The sequence below is a fragment of the Mesocricetus auratus genome, unplaced genomic scaffold (assembly GCF_017639785.1).
Source record: "Mesocricetus auratus isolate SY011 unplaced genomic scaffold, BCM_Maur_2.0 Super-Scaffold_100023, whole genome shotgun sequence".
Lineage (NCBI taxonomy): Eukaryota > Metazoa > Chordata > Mammalia > Rodentia > Cricetidae > Mesocricetus > Mesocricetus auratus.
The window spans coordinates 25,988,519-26,007,830 of record NW_024429204.1 but is presented as its reverse complement, the minus strand read 5'-3'; the positions used below and the strand labels follow the sequence as shown (position 1 = coordinate 26,007,830).

Sequence of the window (19,312 nt, the reverse complement as noted above, 5' to 3'; positions counted from 1 at the left end):
GACTCCCTTCCCAGGTCATTCTAGATGTGTCAAGTTGAAAATGAAAAAGACACGTCAAAATACTTAAATGGCCAGCAAGACGCCACTCAGACTGGTGAGCTGAGATTGATTCTTGGATCCCAGTGGTGGAGGGAACCAACTTGGGCAAGTTGTCCTCTGACCCCAGCACACACAAGTAAACAAATGCAAACGAAGAAAAAGCAGCTATCAATGAGTTATAGCCATAAGCAGGAGCTGCAGATACTCGGGAAACTTATTCTGTGCCTCATAAAAATTAAATGTCGTTGTATTTGGCAAATGTTCAATGAAATGATTTATCGTCACCTTTTCTAATAGTCGAACTTCCTGAAAGAACTGCTTGCTGCTCGTACATTTCTAGGGCTCTAACTGTTCTGACCGTGATTCTGTGTGTGTGGAACGCTGAAGTATTTGAACACTAATGGCACTGAGTAGCCAGTCCTTCGCGGTGTGGATGCTGATGGACCCCACATGCTGCCCCTCCCTCTCCCCAGTGTTCCCCACACTTCCCCGAATTCACTCACAGGAGAGAGAGTAGAAAGAGTCTTACTCAACAGCCTCGGCCGCCATTGTACGTTTGACGCTGTAGTGGTGCGGTTTCCAGTTGAACACTAAAGCTTTCACAAACCCACTCAATCAGTGATTGGGAACTGCATTCAGTTCAGGTCAGAGAGATGAGTTTTCCAGATTGATAGTGCATTTTACATGTCAGTGTGGCTTCCAATAAAGTGATTTCTCTGTCAGGTGTCTAGGGTGCAAGAGGTCGAATTGAAAATGAGTAAGGTAGATTCAGTAAGGTAGATACATTTCCTAGCTCATGGCGTAAAATTGCCAAAAGGTTTCAGGGTTGTTGTTTATTTTCAGTATTCTCTATTTTTTTCCTAAATGGATTTGGGATTTGCATTGTTCTTTCCTGAACGCCTGATTGATTTCTGTCGTTGTCATCAAAGACCTCAAGATTGCTTTCATTCTTCAGTTGTGTATGTTAAATTACAAGTAGTACTGATAATTTCCAGTATATACTTTTCAAAACTAAATTCATCTTTCCATGTATTGATAATACTTCTACTAAGCAAGCTGAATGGCATTATTTCTCAATGCAGTAAGCATAATACCTACACCTTTATTAAACCACGAGGCTCATTAATTAGCAAATTTCTGAATGTGAAGATACCCAACAGTGATCTGCAGCCTCCTCAAACATATGCACCTATACATGAATGCATACAGGCATGCAAACACACACACGTGATACATGCACGCAGATATGCAAGCACACATACACACGTGGGTGCATGCATGCAGGCGTGCAAACACACACTTCTTTTCACTTGGGAAACAAGAACACAGGATGTCACACGTGGCCCTCGGGTTTCCTGAGTGTTCCCTTCCTTTGGGTTTCGCTGAGGCGTTGGTTCCCTGTGCGCCCATGTTTTGAGGGCTGTCACAGTTATCTGAGAAATGTGTGCCTCATCTTCATTGACTGTGCTTGTCTTCTCCCTGCACATGAACTAAAATACATAAAACTCTGGTTGGTACAGGAATACTTTACTGTTCTAGCATCCAAAGCTTATTACGATTCTAAAAGGTCGTGGGGACGGTTTCTGGTATATCTTTATAATGTTTTCTCTGTATATTTTACAAACTGCTTAAGTTACGGCTGATAAAGTTTGTAACGTAATTAACTGTTTTCAAATGTTCTGCCTTTTTTTTCTGTGTTGCGTTGCCCTTCCTGATCGAAGTCTAGGAGAGTAAGTTAATACATTTTGTGAGAATGTGTTGTCCTACTGTGTGTCTAGAGACCTTTGTTCTCATGCTGCAGTTCAATTGTATCTTTTTGGTTGGTGTTTGTTTGTTTGTCTGTTTGTCCTTTACTTTGTGGATTTTCATAGTGTGATCATCGTTTCTAGTCTTCCTGCCCTTAGAGTCCATGGTTAGGCACCCTGGGAGTGTGCAAGCACAGCCAGACTTGTGTGCGTCTGTTGCTGGTGTGTCATGCTCATGCTCCTTACCGTGTTACACACTCTCATGCCGCAGGATGCTCATTTCAGACTAAAAGTGTTGGCCCGGGACTGTTTTCACAGAGCGCTGTCGGCAAAGTGTCCCCTGCCTGGAATGCTTGAAACCAAAAGCCTTTAGATCTGTCTTTCACATTCTAGAATGTGTGAGTAGTTCACCCACTGCGTGTCCCTGTTAACAATACTCAGGGCTCTAAAATGCTCCCAGATCAGGATTGTTTTATACATGTGGATAATCAGAGGTTTAAAAATTCAGATGTTTTCATTGTAGATGCTCAGTGTATTAGAAGTGTATTAGAAGAATTTGTATCTTAGTTGTCAGGCCTGCTCAGAAACCTTTTAATGAGACTGTCCTTGGATTTAGAAGATTCTAGCACATACGTAAGGGGAGAAAAGGTACAGACTGAGCAAGGGCACTGTCAGCTCACTCCCTCCCTGTTTTATGACTCCACTTACCCTTCCCGTTGCATCCTGCTGTGAGTGGAAACGGGCCTGAGTCCCAGCGCTACCTCTTGTGAGTTTAAAACCGCTACTGAGTTAGACCTGGACCCTACGCTCTGCCTAGGTCTTGCTTTGTGAGTCTGGCAAACGTTGGCATGCCCTATTTCCTCTGCTAAACTAAAAGGGAGGACAGATCGCCAGGCGCAGGCTCAGTGTCCAAATAGAACATGTCCAGCGTTTGCTAGTCTGTGGTTCTGTCTTCCAGGACTCTCAGAGCCGGCAAGGCGGGTACAGCATGCACCAGCTCCAGGGCAATAAGGAGTACGGCAGCGAGAAGAAGGGGTACCTACTCAAGAAGAGTGACGGGTATGTGTACAGCCCTGGCCAGCCCAGTGTGAGCCAGTGTTCCCACCAGCCCTGGCCAGCCCAGCGTGCCCACCAGAGCTCTCCAGTGGGATCTCTTCCAGCCTCTTGTTGGAAAAGCACCCTAAAGCTGACTGAGCTGGTTCTTTCAGACAGTTGACATAAAAGCATGCTTATTCCGCAGCCCCAGATAACCCCTGACTTGTAACCTGCACGTTTAGGAAACCGAGCAGAGAGAAACTCCCCTCCGCTTTGTCATTGGCACGTTCTCTGCCCGAGACGGCACCTGGCTGCCCAAACCCTAACCTTGCTGGTAACCCTGGACATTGTCTCATATGCCCTTCCTTTTCTAACTAAAAATAATATGCCTCTTGCCATCTCAGCTGCTTCCACTCAGGGATGAGAGGCCCGCTCTCGTCAGACTGTTGTAGCAGCCTAAGTGGTCACTCAACACCTCTCCCTCCCTCTCTATCTTACTTCACCAGAGCACTCAGTGCTCTTCTCAAAGCTGTAAAGTGCACATACATAACCACGATATTCAGGAGGATTAAACATTTGATGCCAGCCTGGGCAACTTAGTGAAAGCGATTTCCAAAGAAAACACCCTCACCGTGTCGTGTAGTCTCCTGTGGAAGAGCCTCAGGGCTCTTCTCAGCGTAGAGCGCTTTCCCAGCCTGTCTTTGCACTTCCTCTTGTGCCATTTCCTTCTCCATCCTGCTTCTGCCCTTTCTGTTGCTGACATTAGTCTACTTCAGGTAAATACCCCAGGAAGACCTGGGTTGTTCCCTCCCACCAACTGTCATCATTACTAAAAAAAAGCTGCCTGGGGATACAGTATTCCCTTGGACTCCTCATAGGGGTACGTGCTTTGTTTTGATCTATTGAAATTGTAAGTATCTTTAAAACGTCTAGGACCACTGTCTTTTGCCCATCATTCTGTTCGTGCGTGCAGTAACTACCTTTTGAGAATCCTCCAGATTCTCACATTCGTGAGGACACTGGAAATAGAGCATTGGGCGAAAGGAAGTGCTGCCCTTGCCGAGTTTAAACCCAAGGAAGGAAACAGGCACAGGAGGAGAGCGGGTGTGGGTAGGTCAGAACATGCAGTGTTGTGGCTGTCACCCTGAAGGTTACGGAAGCCTTACTAAGGCGACGTTTGAGCAAAACCCTGAAAGGTGCGAAGGGACAACCTTTACAAAGAGCCAGGAGGACAGAGAGCAGCCAGGGCCATTGTGGCAAATACCCAGGAGTTTAGCATCAAGGCAGTCGAGTGAACAGTTAAGCATGTCACAAGACATTAGGTGACAGGGTAAGGAGCCAAACCGTGAGGGCCTCAGAAGCTCCTGAGCGAAAGGAGTCATTGGCAGTCTCCAGGCAGAGGAGTGACACAGTCTGACATTTGAAAGAGTCTTTGTGGCTCAGAAACCCTCAGGGAGATGATAACAGCGCTGGAGGTAGTGAAAGCCACGCTCTGCATGGTGAAGGCCGGGCCGCTGGGGTGTGTGATGAGGTGTGTGAGAAGCACCCTCACCGATGACACGGTGCCTGACTCACGGAACGTCAGACGAGAGGCCAGGAACACCAGCTGCCGAGCACTCGGCTTTAAGATGCGCTCCTGTTTTCAGCTGACAGTGACCAAATTCTCACCCAAGTTGCCTGGGATCAAGTGTGTGAAGATCACCGAGTCCCACGTTTGTCTCAGAAAAGGCTGCAGCCTGAAGCTTCGTTCTTTTCCTGCCCGCCTGTGGCACGGACATCTCTCAGGAAGACACGTCGCTCTCCTGTTAGCCACATCTGCCTCAGCAGAGTTGTAGAACTGTCCCTCTCTCTTCACTGCTCACCTCACATCACAAGGGTTGTCTGCCTTGCGCTTGACCATGGTGAAGGGCTAACGTCCGCATGCCCCAGGAAGATGAGACGACTTTTTCGTATGTTTCATTTAACTGCACCCGGAAGTCATCTATCTCTGTGAGCATCTGCTCTGTGTCGCAGCACCTCTTCCTCGTCCCTGCACACCCCCCGGGATGGCCCTGGCAGGAAGTGAGAGAGCCCAGACTTTGTATTCCAAAGGGCCATCCTGCTGTGGACCACCGTGGACACATTCAAGACATAAACTGGCATAAGGCTGTCCTGACTCCTCCTTTCTTTCGGCCTGGTCCCCTTCACATATTTATTTCACACACACACACACACACACACACACACACACACTCACTCTCTCTCTCTCTCTCTCTCTCTCTCTGCATGTTTCTGATTGGTTTTGTAGTAGTCTTACAAGACTGACTTAAGAAATGAGAGGAGGCCCAACAGAATGCTGTTTTATGGGCCTCAAACCTTCAGTGACCTTCCAATGCTGCTGCTTTTATGACAACAGAAAGCCTGACTCTTTTCCTTGCCTGGCTTGTCCCTGTTCCTTGGACCTGATGGCTGTGGTCCCAAGTAGTGCAGCTGCAGTCTCTCTGTGTCTGTGTGTGTGTGTGTGTGTGTGTGTGTCTGTGTGTGTCTGTGTGTGTCTGTGTGTGTCTGTGTGTGTGTAGGTGTCCAGCCTTATCCCTATACCCAGGGCTCTGTGAAAATGGGTTGATAGGAACCGTTTGGATTTCTTTTTATCCTGTATTGCTCTCAGATCACAATTTTCAGAGTGTGTCACGTCTATTTGTGAATGGCCTTAACACAGTTTAATTTCCTAGAAGAATCAAAGAGATTTGTCTAAGAGGGCCCTAGCATCCCTAAAAGGAAGGAGGCACACCTCTTCTCTCCATATCCTAAGGCAACGTCTTGATTTTTTTAAAGTCCACTATCTGTTAGTTATGAAAGTGATCTACTAGAAAAGCCTCCTAGGGAAGGCTTCACGGGTGTGGCTAAGAATCCTTATGAGCTCTGTCCTCTAATAGAGCTCTGGGCCCCCATCCCAGAGAAGGGAACTCCGGGTACTAACTATAATAAGCATTCCTTTGGCTACTAGAGTCTCTTCTCTTTCCGTTTTCACTGTCAAGACAGTTCTACCGTGAGCGTCTCTGTTGTACACGGCTGCCGGTCTGAATTTCCTCCCACCTGGTATTCTAACGGACATCCAGGATTTTCTGTCTGGTGTGGCTTGGGGAAGGAAGCTGGTTTTACTTGGGGACAGCTTTTCTTAATTACCGTCTTGCCTCCTGCCCATGACTGCACGCCCCACAGTGAATCATGCGCCATACCGAGTTCTGTTTGACTTGCTTCCTAGGATCCGGAAAGTGTGGCAGAGAAGGAAGTGTGCCGTCAAGAATGGGATCCTGACCATCTCACATGCAACCGTAAGTGTGTGCGAGACTTTCCCTGCCTGTCCTCATGCTTTCTAACTCATCGAGAGGCCAAACGAGCTGGTGCTGTGAGCAGGAGCTTTTGACAGTGTCTTGGTTAGCGTTACTTACTCTTGCTGTGAAGAAACAAGCCCCAGGACCAAAAGCAACCTGGGGAGGACAAGGCTTATTTTGCTCATGATTCCATATCCGGTTGATTAAAGGAAGCCAAGGCAGGAACTCACACCAGGCAGAAATCTGGGAGATGGGAGCTGATCCAGAGACCATGGAGGGGCCCTGTTTACCAGCTTCTCCCATGTAGCTTGCCCAGCCTGCTTCTAGAACCCAGAACTACCAACCCAGGAGTGGCCCCACCCACAATGGGCTGGGCCCTGCCCCATCAATGGTTAATAGCCTGCAGACCTGCCCACAGCCCAGTCTTATGGAGGCATTTTCTCCACTGGACTTCTCTCCTCTCAGATGACTCCAGCTTGTATATGTTGACATAAAATCCACCAGCACAGGGGAAGAACCTCTACTTTGTGGGATCATGTCAGTCTGGATTGTCGAATCCCGTGCTAGCCTGCCTGGTCCTGCATCTCTGGCAGAAACGTTTGGGTTTTTTTGTTGTTGTTGTTGTTGTTGGTTTTCCCCTCTTTCATCCTGCATCAGGTAGGGCTTGACTTATAATCTTACTTTGAGGGAAATAGAATTGGTTGTTACCCTGAAAGCCTGTGAATTACTAAGATAAGTGAGCATTTCCTTTGCTTGAAAGAGGAATATAGAAAACAAAACAATACCTCTAAAAACTTCAAACATGATACTAGAGTGTACAGTAAAACAGGGCATTTCTAGTTTGGCCCCTTTAAGCTTAAGTTCTCAAGAGGATAAAGGCCACATGGGAAATGTATCACACAGGAGTGAAAATTACAAAGTGTATACAAGAGTTTTTAAAATATGGGTACACCTTAACTTCTGCTTGGAGAAAAAAAAAACTGAGCTTAATCTCAGTAGTCCTGGGTTAAGTGATGTCCTGACAAGCTGAGCTATCAGTCGGTTGCAAATAAGGTAGTCAAAATGAGGGGTGGATGTGCTCTCCATTGCTAGTTTGTAGGTGAGGGGTAGAACTGCATTATGTCACTAGTTCATGACAGTCAGAACCAAAAGAAGTACAACGCCTCTGTAAAGTATATGTCACTCAGTCATCCCAATAGCCCATGACACCCTCACTCTGACTTCATAGATGAAGAAACTGCAGCACCAGGAGAGCTGTAACTCGGCCGTTGGCTGGCACAGTGGGGAAGCTAACGTTGGTCCACAGGACGTTGCCCTGCTAGGCTCGCTCTGCAGAACCTGCTCTTTCTGAGTGTTGATGTTTACGCGGGTCCTGCCCATTTTGCCATCATCGCCTTGCCGTACAGAAGGTTCCTAGCTTAAGACTATCACATGCATCTTAAAGACAGCTGTCCTTTGTGGAATTTAAGCAGTCACATCACCTCTGTCCCTTATCTCTGCAGAACTGTGTGGCTTACCTCAGGTCCCCCTCAGTCAGCCTCACTAATTTTTTAATGTCGTGCCAGTTGTGACCAGCATACCCATCTGATACTTGAAACCCTTTGGACGAGTTAGTAGTTACTTTGAGGTTGTCATTGTGAACATGAGCGGATAAGAATCACCTAGAAGACACACCTCTTCTGTCTGTAAATGTGCTCCTAGAGAGGGTTAACTGAGAAAGAAATGCCCATCTGGCTTGCGTAGGGTTTCTATTGCTGTGAAGAGACACCCTGACTATGGCAACTCTTACAAAGGAAAGCGTTTAATGGGGTGGCCTACAGTTCAGAGGTTCAGTCCATCGTCATCATGGCGGGGCATGGCGGTGTGCAGGCAGACACGGTGCTGGAGAGGTAGCTGAGGGTCCTACATCCTGACCCTCAGACAACAGGAAGTTGTCTGGGACATCAAAGCCTGCCCCATGGTGACACACTTCCTCCAACAGGCCATGCCTATTGGAACAAAGCCACGCCTCCTCCCAGTGCTGCTCCTTATGAGCTTATGGGGGCCAATTGCATTCAAACACACACAGTGTTCATATTCCCCTCCCCCCTCCCTCTCCATCACTGTAGGGGGCTAGCTGCCTTGCATCCCCACTACCCTGCCTCCCTGCCACGATGGACTCTTTGTCCTTAACGTAGGAGCCAAAATAAATGGGAAAAAAAGTTATTTAAAAAATTTTTTAAAGTAAATCCTTTTTCTCCTAAGTTCCCTTGAGTCAGATATTTCATTACAGAACAAGGAAAGTAGCTAGCCGCTGTTAACGTATTCCGCCTTCATTCCACCATTCTCCATGTGGTGACGTAGGCTTAAGAGCTGGAGAGGTGGAAAAGTGGATCGTTTGGGCACGCTCCTAGTCCACACACCATCGCCTGTGGGTATGAGGGTGCACATTTAAAGTGGATCATTTGGGCACGCTCCTGGTCCACACACCACCGCCTGTGAAAGGTTGACTTCATGTATTTTTCCTGTACCTTCCACAGGAGAGCTCTTCCAGTCTTCATCACCTCAGGAGACACTTGATGACTTACATAGTGGCTTTCCCGTGCCCTATTCCTGGTGGGAGACCATGTGGGTGATGAGGGCATCGGCACATTGCTTGCTTAGTTATTTGACCTTGGACAATTTGCTAAAGATGAAAACTCAGTTCTCTCCCTTTGTTTCTGTTTCCTGCCAAAAGACAGTACTGTGGCTAAGCCAACGGTTTCCATGTGTTCCAATTAACAACAAACAACACATTAGCCACAGCGTTTGGTGGCATCTGTCAGATTGGACCTGGATCCCCGTTTGTTGTTTACTCTGTGACCTTGAGAAGAGTGCTCAGCTCAGAAGTCTCAGGAAGATTAAAAGAACTCGGGATGGGCCTGCTGTGGGGGTAACAGGGTACTTCTATTACTGGTGGCTCATCGGTAGCCCTGCTGAATTTTGCTGCCAGGGAGCTCAGGGGTGAAGGAGAAATGAGTCCCAGCCCTGATTCTCATTCTCTCCCATCAAGCTGTACTGTATCCCACTTTTCTCTCTGCACCACATTCCTGCCCCTACAGAAAGACACCATTGATCCCACAGGGTTTGATGGAAACCAAAACCAGTAGTTTCCTGGGCAAACAGTTCACAGGGCTTCTGCAGAGGTGGGGACACATCACTGCACCTGCTCACATGGGCTCAAAGAACTACAGCCTCACTCGGTACAGTCTTACTCAGTACAGCCTCACTCGGTACAGTCTCACTCGGCACAGCCTCACTCAGTACCGCCTCACTCAGTATAGCCTCACTCGGTACCGCCTCACTCGGTACAGTCTTTCTCGGTACAGTCTCACTCGGTACAGTCTCACTCGCTACAGCCTCACTCGCTACAGCCTCACTCGGTACAGCCTCACTCGGTACAGCCTCACTCAGTACAGCGTCACTCGGTACGGCGTCACTCGGTACGGCGTCACTGGGTACAGTCTCACTCACAGCATCACTCGGTACAGCATCACTCGGTACAGCCTCACTCGGTACAGCCTCACTTAGTCCTGAAGACACACACGGGACAGGCCGTTACCTTCAGTTCTCACCAGGCAAGAGACGAGAAGCAGGAAGGCGCCACATTTCTCATCTTTGGGTGCCCAGCAGCCAGCACTGTGGCCTGCACAGGTGAAGTGTTGAGTGTGTGCCGTCAGTGCTCAGTGAAGGCGTCTTTTCTCTCTGTGTGGAGGTCTTGTGCAGCCCGTGCTGACTCACTGTGAGCATTATGTGCTAAGAGCTGGATGGCATGTGTGAGTTCCCACATTTGCTTCAGTGAGTGAAGTGGAACCCCATATTGCGGATGAGGTTCAGAGAGACTACACCCCACGTCTCATTTCCTGCTCTGCTCTTTCCACCACACACAGGCCTTCCCAGGGTTGTCGCTGGGCCTCTGACAGCTCTGTGAACAGTGTGGCAGAATCGTGCTCAGCTCCTGGGGCCAGCGCTCTTCCTAATCCCCCTGATGTATTGCTGCCTCCGTGGTGTCAGCGTAGCTTGTAGGAGCCGTCCTGTAGTGCTGCTCCCTGTACTCCTGGACATAGGTTATAAAGTCAGTTTGAAGCATAGCTTGTTACCATAGAAGTTCAATTTCTGCCTGGCTGGGATGGGCAGCAGTTCTGTCCCCTCGGGGTACTTTGCTGAAGGAAGAATTGGGTCTTTCTTCTTGTCCTTGGACTGTTTGCATCAGTTGACCGTTCCCAAGGACTGCTGCGTTTCAGGCCTGTCCAGAGCTCTGCAGACGACATTCTGCAGCCAGGGGCTTTACCGCATGCGCTGACATTATATAGAGGAGGCACAGAGAGGCCTGCGAGACCGATGCCTTCAGTGCAATGCATCTAATAGCTTGTTTCTGTGACGGGCCGGGGTGGCCTTTTCTCAGACTGTTCTCGACTCCCCTCTGCTTCCATTTGTCCCCATTGTCCTTGGGAGAAAATGTATTTCCTTTCTTCAGGCACATGAGAAAGCAGCACCATAAGTTCTAGGAGGACAAACTTAGGCTGGGACCTGTTGGACTCAATGTGTGGCTCTGTTCCAGCCAGGTGTTTGTGGCCTCTGACAGTTGCTTTTCTAAGAACAGCAAGCATGGCAGTCTTGATTTTGATAGCCTTCTTTTGATAAATCCCCCAGAATAACAAGGTTGTGGTGTTGTTAGCGCTGCCTTGGATTTGAGAGCCTTCCAGATTGCTTTCTTGTTTCCGTGGTCAGCAGAGATAGGAGGAGATGGCTACTAAGTGTGGGATGGGGCAGAAATGGAAGAGTTAAAGCAGATCAAAGCCACTGGCCTCCCAGCTTGTGGCCTTGGGTTTTTTACAGTGCCTTGGGGTCTGAATGGAACGTGTCACTCTGTGCGCTTGCAGTGTTGTAGGGCAAGCGAGGAGAGAAAACCTTGTCATGTGAAGTCCCCTTGCTACAGTAAACGAGATTCAGGGGGACTGAAAGTCCAGGGTTCATAACTTGGCAGTTGGGGAGCACTTGGTGTCTAAGTCAGTTTTCATCTAATGCTCTGCTGTCTCCAGCTGTGACTTTACAGCACAACTGACTTTTTGTGCCTCAGTTTCCTCTCTGCCTAACAGGCAACAGTAGTGCAGCCCACGCATTGTGTGGCTTTATTCTTGTCACATTGACACAAACTAGTTACTTGAGACGAGAGAACTTCAGTGAGGGACTGCCTCCATCAGATTGGCCCGGGGGCGTGTCTACGGGACAGCCTCTTGACTCATGACTGGTGGGGGCAGTGCCACCCCTGGGCAGGCGGTCCCGGGTTTTATAAGAAGACAAGCTGAGCGGGCCGTGAGAAGCAAGTCAGTAAGCGGCGTTTCTCTGCGGCTCCTGCCACTGCTCCTGTCTGAGCCCCTGCCCTGCCTTCCCCAGTGATGGGCTGTGACCAGGAAGTATAAGCTAAACCAACACTTCCCCCCGAGTTATTTTTAGCAATCGTGTTCATCACAGCAGCAGAGAGCAGACCCGGACATGCTGAGTGGTTGTTAAGAGTCAAATGAATGCATTTATGTGAAACTCTGCTGGCTCATGACGCCACCCGTTGACAACAGGATGATGCCCTCACTCCGCAGGCCTGCCTCTGCCTTGGCGTGGGAGGCTAGCAGGACGCTGTCAGACATCCTGAGCCTAGCCACTGCCTGCCCAGTCCGTGGATGTGAGGACGTGAGAGTCTTCTTTTAAGTAACAATAATAATCACAGCTCAGATGTTTCATCATCAGATTAATACATCTCATGTAACTACTGTGAGTCTGGAAGGTGTGGGGTTTTACGGATTGTTGGGCAGGAAGACACGGATTGAAATGGCTACCCTAAGTTACATAGAAAATGTTAATTTAAAGTTTTTTCTTACTAGACAGTTGTGGTGTATTCCTTGAATCCCAGCACTTGGGATGCAGAGGCAGATGGATCTGTGTGACTTTGAGGCCAGCCCGGTCTACATAATGAGTTCCAGGATAGCCAGGGCTATGTAGAGAAACCCTGTCTCAAAAAAAAAAAAATCCCACTGACCTGCTTCCTCGAGTTATCCTCTGTACACTGCAATAGCAGGCACTCGTTAATTGTTTGTGGGAGTGGCTATAAAAATAAATGATAAACAAAGGGTGAAACACCTCCATCAGACACAGTGACATCAGCACCTCTTACTAGAAGCCTGATAAGCTTTCCCCCATTATAGTATTGTTACACTATTTAGTATTTACCCCAGAGTGTGGCATACTCCCCAAAATAAGTGACAGGTTTCTTTCCTCAATAACAGATTTTCTTGAGAATGACTCTTTTAAGCTGGTGTGGTGGCGCCCACCTTTGATCCCAGCACTGCGAAGGCAGAGGCAGGTGGATCTCTGAGTTCGAGGCCAGCCTGGGCTGCAGAGAAAATGTCCCCTTTTAAGTATTTCTCCCTTGAGTATCCTCCTGCCTGGTGGCAATTGGTCCAGCGGTTTCTCTGGCTGGGAAAGTTAGCAGCTCCGGAGTCAACAAGTGCAGAATGAGGATTTTCGGCTCTTTGCCGGTCTTTTCTCCCTGGTGTAGGAAGGACCACTAGAGGGATGGGTGGGGCTTGCCTGTGAGCACAGAGTAACAATTGGGGATGGGAAACATGTTGAGGATGGTGGTGGTTCTCAGCGGGCATACTGCATGATGTGTAGGGGGCATGAAAGAGCTGGCGCCGAGGGCAGAAAGAGCCAGAAAAGGGCAAGCCCTGGGGATGGCTGGCAAGCTGCCCCGGGCTGACCCTGTTCTGAGTATGTGGCATGGGCTCTGCTCGCTATTCTGTGTCTTTCCGTAAGAGAGAGGTCAGTGTGCCTCATCTTCCCGGCCCCGAGGGCCTTGCCTATGAACTGGGCTTAGGAACAGTAAGAACCTATGCTGTCATTACTGGGGTGGCCCCAACAAGATCACACTGCCTGTGGGTAAAGGGCGCAGAAACGAACCCTTCAGGACAGGGTAACGGCGTCCGCTTTACCACTTACGTAGTGGAAGCCTGTCGACTGCGATTGGTCAGCACGTCGCCTCGGATTGGGCGGTGAGCGTTCACAGCTCCAGGGCCTCTGTGTGGAGGAAGCACATGAAAGAGGACATGGGGACCGCAGACTCGGCCGTGGGTCAGCCGCCGGCTGCTCATGCTGCTTCAGAATCCACTGTCCTGACTTGTGGGACACGCTGTGCCAGGTAGGCTGACCACCTGGTCGTGCCTGCATGGTCTCCGACTTAGCCTAAGTCAGAGAGTTGTTGCAGGGACTATGTGAGATTAAGTACCTGCAGTTTGAGAGGTCATAAAGGGAACGTTTGTCTTGCCCAGAAGCCAAAATGGCTTTCGGGAGCCAGTGGTTCTCATCTGTGGACTTGTGGTGGCCAGTCTCTCGCAGTGGCAGGTGTGCCCAAGGGTTTATTGCAGCCATGGAGCAGTGTCAGACACTTACGTTCCCCTAGAGACCGCAGGCACCTAACACTGAATGAAACGTCTGAAGTGATTAAGAGCCCGGGCGTCTCTGTTTCCAAGCCCTGCTTAGGAGGCACAAAGAGATTTATTTTATTTTTGCCTCATACTCTGTGCTGGCTCATGACGCCACACGCTTGACAACAGGATGATGCCCTCACTCCACAAGGCCTGCCTCTGCCTTGGCGTGGGAGGCTAGCAGGACGCTGTCGGACATCCTGAACCTAGCCACTCTCTGCCCAGTCTGTGGAAGTGATAACAGTGTCTCCTCGCTTTCCTTCAGTGACTTTGATGACTGTATCAGAAGGTAGAATCCGTAGAAGGTGAAGCCTGGGAGTGTGTGAGCACGGCCGCTGCGTTCAGAGCAGGAGCTCTTGAGGGAGGTTCTGCTTGAGGTAGCCCTCGGGGCCGCCAACCCTTACCCCCACTCACTCGCCATCCAGGGCCGAGATGGAAAGCTTATTTTTGGGACGTGCGCTTGAAGACTCCGTCGGCGGTATCTGCAGTCTCCAGCCTCTGCCGCGCCTTTCCCTCAGATGCTCATCCTCGCTCACTTGTTACCCTCGTCCTCCACCATCCACTTGAGCGCAGCTCTGAGTGTCTTCTTGAGTAGCACGCTGGGGCTCCCGGGGTGCAGACACCTTCCCCTCACATTCCCGTCCTCCCGCTTCTCTGCTCAGCGGGACCCCATGCCCCTTGTCCCCGTCACGCCCCAGCCTTCCCCCTCTCCAGCTTGTTCACGCTCGGCTGGACCTGGGTTCTCGCTGCAAGGTGCCCTTCACTCAGTCTGAGCGCCTGCTGACACCCCAAGACCCAGACCCTGCACCACTGAGCAGCAGTGTGCTCGGTATGGTCAGCCTTTGCGAGAGCCGGCGGACAGCAGCGCTTCTCACACGTGCTTACAGACACGGAAGCGGCCTGAGCCACTGTCAAATGAGCGAGGAACTGTTTCACATTCTGAGACGTCTCTTCTCGTCAACATGAAGGGAGAACGGGGATGAGATTCGGATATACAGCCCACCCACCCCCAAGTCTGCCATCATTTCTGCCTTTCCGTGCTGGTCTGCACAGTGGAGTAGAGGGAGAGCATCTTAGGAATGGTAGTTAACCGTCTCCTCCATCACTTCACCTAGTAAAAGAAACCATAAGCATTTCTTACAAGAGGTATGGGCCAGGCTCCTGGAATGTAGTCATTTGATTGATTTTTTTTTTTTCGAGACAGGGTTTCTCTGTATTGTTTTGGAGCCCGTCCTGGAACTCGCTCGGTAGACCAGGCTTGGTCTCGAACTCACAGAGATCCGCCTGCCTCTGCCTCCCGAGTGCTGGGATTAAAGGCGTGCGCCACCGCTGCTTGGTTTGATTGATATTTGAGTGCTTGCTGTATACACGCTGTAGTTTAATGCACAAGGATCAGGCCATTAATAGGAAGAAAGATGAGATTGTGGTGAGGGTCAGACTGGTTCAGAACCAGGCCCTCCAGACACCGGAAAGTAAGACCAGGAGGAGAGGGGGCGAGCAGGGTGGGGGGGGGTACTTCCTGAATTGCCCCACCACCATGCAGCCAGGCCAAATTGTGTAGTTTTGCTCTGATCTTAATCTGTGGGAAGATTATGTCTTCTTTCATCAGTGTACCTATAATTTAGCCTAAATGTCAAGAGGGTATTTGGGCATTTCTTAAGTTATACAACCGTCTGGAATTAGCATTATTGCTCGAGTGATTTCTGCGATTCTGCTCTCGGATAGAGCATTGCCTGCCCCGACCCCGAGGCCTTTTCTGATATCTCCCTATCAGCGTTGTGTGTATCAGCTGCTTGGTCCCCTTAGCCTGGGGTAATTACCCCCTCAGCCTGGGGTAATGTGCGGGAGGCGTAGGCAGACGTGCCCATCACCTGAGGTTCCTGTTGATGTGGCAAGAGAGAGTCGTGGCAGTTCTGTGGGATAATCACCCAAGTGTGATTGCTAACGGAAGTGTGGGTCAGTCATAGAGTAAAGCAGGTGGAGCCCCTAATCGGAAGCTGTCCAGGAGATGGATTGAACTAGTGACAGCTTGGCGTGAGAAGTGGCGGCGCTCCTTGACCTGCCTGTGACCGCCCACGCCAAACTCACTGGTTCTTTACGGTTTTGTGTCTGTTGCTGGGTGTGTCTGATGTTAAGAAGCACCTAGGAATCGTTCGTTTGGAAAGGAGAAATGACCGCCTCAGCTTTCTGCCCATTCCATATGAATACTGTATAATGCACCTTAAGCTTTAAGAGACAGCTTTCTCTATTTAAGAATCCAAAACATTGGTTTAAAATGTTATTATACCCAATCAGTTTCAGCTTGGGAAGTTCTTCCTTTTGTCTGGCCCAAAGCTTCTATGGTATGAGTGCATTTCTTTTCATGTGTACAAATGGAAATGACCACCTTTGTGTGCTCGCAGACGGAGGTAAGGTCACCCCCACCTTCTTCCTCTGGGCTAAGTGACTGATGCCATTAATCCCATCTCCAGAGTTTCCATGTCTCATGCCTTTAATCATTTCCTGATTTCCCCCACGCTTTTCTACAGCCTTCCATAAATTCAGATTCCAAGCAGAACAGAATGTTCCAGGGGTCCCCACTAGCCAAAGTCACTTGCTTCTTTTCCAGCCTCATCCATGCACATAGGTAACGTCGTCACACCCAGAAAGGCGAGGTAGGACTGGCAGCTGACGGGGCTGTTTGTAGGCAGTTAACTCAGGTCTGTGTGACAAACACGGGTGTACACCCTGCCTGCCCCTCGGACTTCCGCTGATGATGCCGCAGCACGGGAATGACTGCGCCCTCCTGGCCATTACTCGCCTGCACTTGTCTCCAGCTGTAGAGCAACAGTGCGTGCGATGTTTGCAAGCTCCCTGTTTCCTCGCTCTGCTTCCCGGCCAGGCCTCTGCCTGCGAAGCAACTAGATGTGGGAGCATTGTTATCTGTGCTGGTCTCACTGAGGTCACAGAGGGGAAGGGTTCTTCAGAGTGGCGAGGGAGCGCGCCCAGGGAGATGACGAGCAGCTTGTTTGCTGGGGGAGACGCCCTGTGTGTTGAAACCTCCTGGTCAACACCATCTCTTTTACTTAGGTTGAGTAGTTTTCAGTGTGACTTCTCCGCCCCCTCCTTTTTAAAAATGCAATTCCTGAGTGACAGTTGGGGCATTTTCAAAGTCATGACTGGCATATGGAATAGGCATGCAGGTCTGACCAAGAAGTTCCACAGACTTTTCGTGCAGAGGTACAGCTGAGCTCTGGGCAGTTTTCTTTAGTTGTGTCTATGGGCAGCAGGGGGCCTAGGCAGGCGCTGGCTGGGTGATCAGAAGGATTCTGGACTGCACCCTCTAAGTTACTTTCTAGGTGCTTGTAGGGCCAATTTTAAACGTTGACTGAGAACAATTTTAAACATTCACTAACAGGTATTGTACATCCTTACCATGTTTTTCCTCCCGTATATTAGGGCTCATGACACAATACGTGTAGGTGGTAATTACCCTTCCGCTTTGGATAGTTTGAAGTCTGTGTATTGCACAGAATTCACAAACACCTGGGATGTCAGTATTGGGGTGACTGTTGCAGGAGTCACCCTGTATGAATGAATGAAAATGCAGGTCAGTGATGTCTCAGAGAAGAACCTGCTATGTGCCTGAGGATGTCCGGCTATGTGCCTGCATTTCCCTGGGTTCTGCCCAGTTGTTACTAGAAGTGAAGCGTACTGTTCTTGATTCCATTCCAGTTAGCCTCCAGAAAGCTAGTGTACGGTTAGGAGACATTGGATAGGGCAATAATTTGGTTTTCCCTCCTGACTGAGGTCAGAATTGTAACAGGGTCTGTGAAGACTGCCTACCTGCTTGTATGTGGGCAGAAACTTAAGGGTCTGGTGTTTTACTGCAGTGAGCTCGGGCGTCCGTTTTCTTCCTTGCTGAAACTGTGCCCTCCTGTCACCGAGCATGCATTCTGAGCAGTGCTGACTGAGAACTGCATGGAGCGCTGCATTTCTAACTTCTGTTTCCCTTTTACAGTCCAACAGGCAGCCGGCTAAGTTAAACCTTCTCACCTGCCAGGTGAAACCAAATGCAGAGGACAAGAAGTCTTTTGACCTGATATCGCGTGAGTCCTGTTCTAAAACCTGTTTGGTCACTGTGGCTCTGACATCTACAAGTGTAGGTATTTAAGCACCAGAACTCCTCAGAAGGGTTCCTCGGAGTTAACCCCAGCTCTTTTAGGGAGACCCCTGGGAACCCTGTTTGTTCACTTCCTTGTTTGAGGCAGCATGTTTCTCTATCCCCTAAGCTAACCTTGAATTCAAGCAGTCCTGCCTGAGCCTCCCACGTCTCTCAGACTATAGGTGTGCAGCACCTTAGGTCTCTTAGTTCGCACCGTGAAGGCCTAGCCTCGACCTGGGTCACTGTTGAGAATGTGAGTGGATGGTGAGGTGTGCATGCTGTGGGCAGGGGTAGATAGAGTGCGTGGGTTGGAGGCCAGCCTGCTCTACATGTCAAGTCCAGGCCAGCCAGGGCTACATAGTCAGACCCTGTCTCAGAAAAAAGAGCAAGACTCTAGGCTTGTGCATTGACCTGTTTCTAACGTCCCTTCAGACAGGTTCTCTAATCCTATTACCATTGATCTGCAAAGGTAGATGTCTGGGTGTGAAGCCAGACACTTGAGTTGTAGGCAATTGCAGCCTGCACCTGCTGATTAAGAGACACCAGTGCAGATGCAGGGATGGAGGGATGCAGGCACACCGTGGTTGCAATATGTCTGATGTTTACACTACATCCTTGCAGAAGTCAGGCTCTTCAAGGGAAAATCAGCTCCCTTCCTCCAAACAGTTACTTTGAAACTTACTGAGTTGCTGTCACCACACACCTCACTGTGTGACCCTTTGCTGCTTCCCTTGGTGGGGGAGCAGGACCAGCCACCAGCTGTCTGCCTGTGTGCTCTATGTTCAGCAGTTGATGTGGGGCACTGCTTCTCCAGGAGTGCTTTTGCCAGCCTGCAGTCTCACAGATGAGACTAAGTCAAGAGAGCAAACTTAAGACCTGTGCTGTACAGAGCAAGACTGTCTCAAAAAAAAAAATGCCCACTGTTTGCTTGGTGTTTGTGATCATTTATTTTAGTCCCTTGTGCTTAAGGAAAACAGTATTACTAAAGTGACTTGTTAAGCTGCTAATACATAATGGCATAAAAAAAAAATACTAAGTTCTTAGTTTGTGGGGGTTTTTTTCTTCCCTTTTTTTTTTAAATTTAAGTTAGAAACAAGCTTGTTTCACATGTCAATCCCAGCTCCCTCCCCTCCTCCCCATTCCTCCCCACCAGGCCCCCCACAACCCCCCAATCCAATCTCCACTCCATCCCTAGGGAGGGTGAGGCCCTCCATGTGTTTTTGCAGGGACTTTAAAACTGCGTTTATGCATGCTTGGCAATACTCTGCTTGCTGAGATTTCTGTTTTTGTGTTTTAGATAACAGAACATACCACTTTCAGGCAGAAGATGAACAGGACTATGTAGCGTAAGTACTTTGAAAATGATGGTGGTGCAATGGTTTGAAGTTAAAGCGTTGTTTACCCCCCCGGGACTCGTCATACTCCTTCCCTGCCCCCGAACCTTCACACTTTCTCTCCTCTTCCTCTGTCCTGCGCCAGCCTCGGTACCAGTACCGGTACCGCTGTCTCTCTGCCTTAGCTTCTTCCCACGGCTCTGTG

The 19,312-nt window shown here is 49.4% G+C and overlaps 1 protein-coding gene across 11 annotated transcripts in view; it reads left to right on the top strand.

The window, feature by feature from the left end:
- Nucleotides 1-19,312, top strand: part of Asap1 (ArfGAP with SH3 domain, ankyrin repeat and PH domain 1) — a 269,949-nt gene that overhangs the window by 200,417 nt on the left and 50,220 nt on the right. For 6 of the 11 annotated variants that reach the window (XM_040730404.1, XM_040730399.1, XM_040730397.1 and 3 more), the window contains 5 exons: nt 1,761-1,769; nt 2,743-2,843; nt 6,064-6,133; nt 17,630-17,717; nt 19,071-19,119. In XM_040730404.1, coding sequence (XP_040586338.1) covers nt 1,761-1,769; nt 2,743-2,843; nt 6,064-6,133; nt 17,630-17,717; nt 19,071-19,119 — 317 coding nt within the window. The remainder of the gene's footprint in view (nt 1-1,760; nt 1,770-2,742; nt 2,844-6,063; nt 6,134-17,629; nt 17,718-19,070; nt 19,120-19,312) is intronic. The other 5 variants (XM_040730398.1, XM_040730403.1, XM_040730400.1 and 2 more) reach the window with 1 other exon arrangement.